The 2,972-nt window shown below is 63.8% G+C and overlaps 1 protein-coding gene across 1 annotated transcript in view; it reads right to left on the minus strand.

The window, feature by feature from the left end:
- The window catches only part of KAT2A (K(lysine) acetyltransferase 2A), an 8,310-nt gene that overhangs the window by 1,914 nt on the left and 3,424 nt on the right, over positions 1 to 2,972 (minus strand). The window contains exons 2-11 of the mRNA XM_009327026.1: positions 2,643 to 2,788; positions 2,182 to 2,271; positions 1,852 to 2,033; positions 1,451 to 1,642; positions 1,179 to 1,285; positions 850 to 957; positions 668 to 759; positions 488 to 532; positions 142 to 350; positions 3 to 66 (exon numbers count right to left, since the gene is read on the minus strand). Coding sequence (XP_009325301.1) covers positions 3 to 66; positions 142 to 350; positions 488 to 532; positions 668 to 759; positions 850 to 957; positions 1,179 to 1,285; positions 1,451 to 1,642; positions 1,852 to 2,033; positions 2,182 to 2,271; positions 2,643 to 2,788 — 1,235 coding nt within the window. The remainder of the gene's footprint in view (positions 1 to 2; positions 67 to 141; positions 351 to 487; positions 533 to 667; positions 760 to 849; positions 958 to 1,178; positions 1,286 to 1,450; positions 1,643 to 1,851; positions 2,034 to 2,181; positions 2,272 to 2,642; positions 2,789 to 2,972) is intronic.

The following is a 2,972-nucleotide window of genomic DNA, read 5'->3' on the forward strand; positions in this document are numbered from 1 at the left end:
AACATGCGGAAGCAGATCCCCCCGATCACTCGGCCGTCCTTGATCAGTGCCAGGGTCTTGTGCTTCCTGCAGGCAGCGAGGCCAAGGGTGAGATGGGAGCCCCCCCATGCCAGCTCCCCCCACACCCCCTGAGCCACGCACGGGTCAAAGACGAGGCGAGTGATGTACTCCTTGGGCATGCGGGGCAGCTGGTGTGAGAAGACATTCTGCAAGCCCACCAGCCACATCAGGATCTTCTTGTTGGACTTCTGCGAGAGTGAGTTGCCGATGACATGGAACTCAATGATGCCACGGCGCTCCTCCAGTCGGGCCGTCTCATCCCGTGCCGCGTTTGCCGACAGCAGGCTGGTCTGGGGGGTGCAGGGGGTTTCAGTGACCCCAGCACACCCTCCATGGGGGGAGCCCAGCCAGGCCCCAGCACACCAGGAAATCAGCTCTGCGGGCACTGGAGAGCACCGGTGCCGCCTCAGTAAACCCCACCCCGTACCTCGGGGCCCAGCATGGCAGCGGGGTCCGTGATGGTCAGCATGACCTCGTTCACCAGCTCCATGGGGATGTCTCCCATGACTCTCTGCGGGCCCTGGAGAGCACCGGTGCCGCCTCAGTAAACCCCACCCCGTACCTCGGGGCCCAGCATGGCAGCGGGGTCCGTGATGGTCAGCATGACCTCGTTCACCAGCTCCATGGGGATGTCTCCCATGACGCGGATCCGCTTGGCATCTTCCAGCGTCAGGCTCTCGGGCAGCTTCCGCTTCTCCCCTGGGGCGCGGAGCAGAGCGGCACATCCAGCACCGGGAGGGACCGAGGAAGGTCCCAGCTCTCCCAGTGCTGGGCTCACACCAGCCCTACCTGGCAGGGGCTCTGGAGTGCTGGCATCCATGCTCGCGGCAGAGCTGCTGTTGCTGAGCTTCTTGCTGAAGAGTGGAGTGGTGGGCACAGCAACGGTGCTGACCGCGGCTGGAGGAGATCAACAATGCCCGTGACTGCCAGAAAGCAGCTTGCCACACCGTGGCAGCCCAGCCACCGCCCTTGGCCCAGGGAGATCAACAACCCGTGACTGCCAGAAAGCAGCTTGCCACACCGTGGCAGCCCAGCCACCGCCATTGGCCAAGGCTCACCCACCACCTCGGTCCTTTATCCTACAGCCCCCAAGCTGGGGGGGCTGCTCCCCGAGATACCTGGGCGAGACACCAGCTGGGCACCCTCTGTGGCTGGCACGGTGAAATCAGCCTCCCAGATCGGAGAGTTCTCACCATAGATCTCCTCCTCCAGCATGGACAGGAACCTGGCAGGGAGTGGCACGTCAGCCGGTGAGCAGGCACTGGGCACGCACAGCCCCATGGCTCCGCACACAGTGGGGAGCACAGGCGGTCGTGCTTGGTGTGCGAGTGCCCCAAGGGAGGAGAGCCTCCTCAGTGGTGCAACAGCCATCCCCGCAGCGGGCACCTACTTGGGGAAGTGGGTGAGGATCAGTGTCCGCTTTTCCGGCACCAGCTTGTCCTTCTCCACCCGGAACTTCTCTAGAAGCTGCCGGCGGGTGACCGTGAAGATCGATTTCAGGAGGCTGCGCCCAAAGACGTGGGTGGTCTCATAGCGGGGAAGGCTGTCGCAGCTCTGAGGCACGTGGCAGTAGCACAGCCACCTAGGAGACAAGAACACGCTCCAGTGACGGGGCTGGGACCAGCGACCCCAGAGCATCCGCATCCCTCCTGGGACAACAGTACTGGAAGCAGGGACGAGGAGAGCAGGGGAGAGGCATAGACCCCAGGAGTCAGGGGCCAGCCCCACGCAGGTGTGGGAGGAGCGGGCAGACCCCCAGGCTGGCTGGCTCAGACCCCCTCCCGCCCTCACCTCGTGTAGTTGACCTTGTAGGTGGCCACATCGTCATTTTGGGAGCGCTGCCGGAACTGGGACGGCGTCTCCAGCTTCCAGTAGTTGAGGCAGAGCAGGAACATCTTGGAGAGCTCGTACATGGTCTGCCGCTCCTTGGGTGGCAAGTGGCTGAACTTGTACTGGACGAAGTTCAGGACTCCCTGTGGAGAGGAAGGGGTGGTGGAGGGGCACCGGGTGCTGCACCAGACCCTTCAGTGCTGCCCCCCCGGAGAGGGAGGGGACCGTGCAAGAGCAGCAAAACACAGGACAAGTCATCAGTGCAACGCATGAGCCTGACAGCGGCCTCACCTGCTCAATGTTTGGTTTCTCAAAGGGGGGGCTCCCCAGGGACCCCTCGACCACAGGCTGGCTCATCTGCAGGATGCACTTCCGCAGAAGCTGCGAAGACACCATCGGACACAGTTATGGACTGAGGTCCCAAGACCAGGCACACCACGAGCAGTGGAAGTGGCAGAATGCTGCTGCGGGGCTGCACTGATTTACACAGCCAGGAAGGTGCCAGGGTCCACCTCGGAGCATGCCCGTTTCTTCCCTGGAAACCTCCCTCCCAGGGGAATTCAAGGCCAGGAGAGCAGTCGCCCCCAGAGCAGAATCAGCGTTTCAGGTCTCCAGATGGGCTGGTGGGATGGCTCACAGCCACAGACCACAGCTCCCAGCAGAGCAGGCAGAGGACAAGCAGCAGGACAGCAGCCCCAGCTCCCTGGCAATGCTGAGGGACCCCTGCGCAACGTGTCCAGCCCCAGACACACCTTGAACAGGTAGAAATACACCTGCTTGGTGTCCGTGTCCTCCTCCTTGTGCACTGACATGAAGAGGTTTTCCACGTCCACCACCATACCCAGCAGCCGGTTGATCTCCTCCTCCGAGACGTTCTCCAGGTGGGACACGTGGTCCGCTGTGGCAGAGAGAAAGCCACAGTGAGACCGGGGGGCACAGCACCGCTCCCCCTCCCCAGGGGGGTCCCGGGCGCTCCGCAGGGGGGTTACCCAGTGCATGGCCGCAGCTCCGGCAGGGCTCGCTCAGGTTGGTCACCGGCTGGGGGCGGGGCCTGCGCGGGGCAGCGGGGGGGGGGGGGGGTG

Source organism: Pygoscelis adeliae, unplaced genomic scaffold, assembly GCF_000699105.1.
Source record: "Pygoscelis adeliae isolate BGI_AS28 unplaced genomic scaffold, ASM69910v1 Scaffold917, whole genome shotgun sequence".
Classification (NCBI taxonomy): Eukaryota; Metazoa; Chordata; class Aves; order Sphenisciformes; family Spheniscidae; genus Pygoscelis; species Pygoscelis adeliae.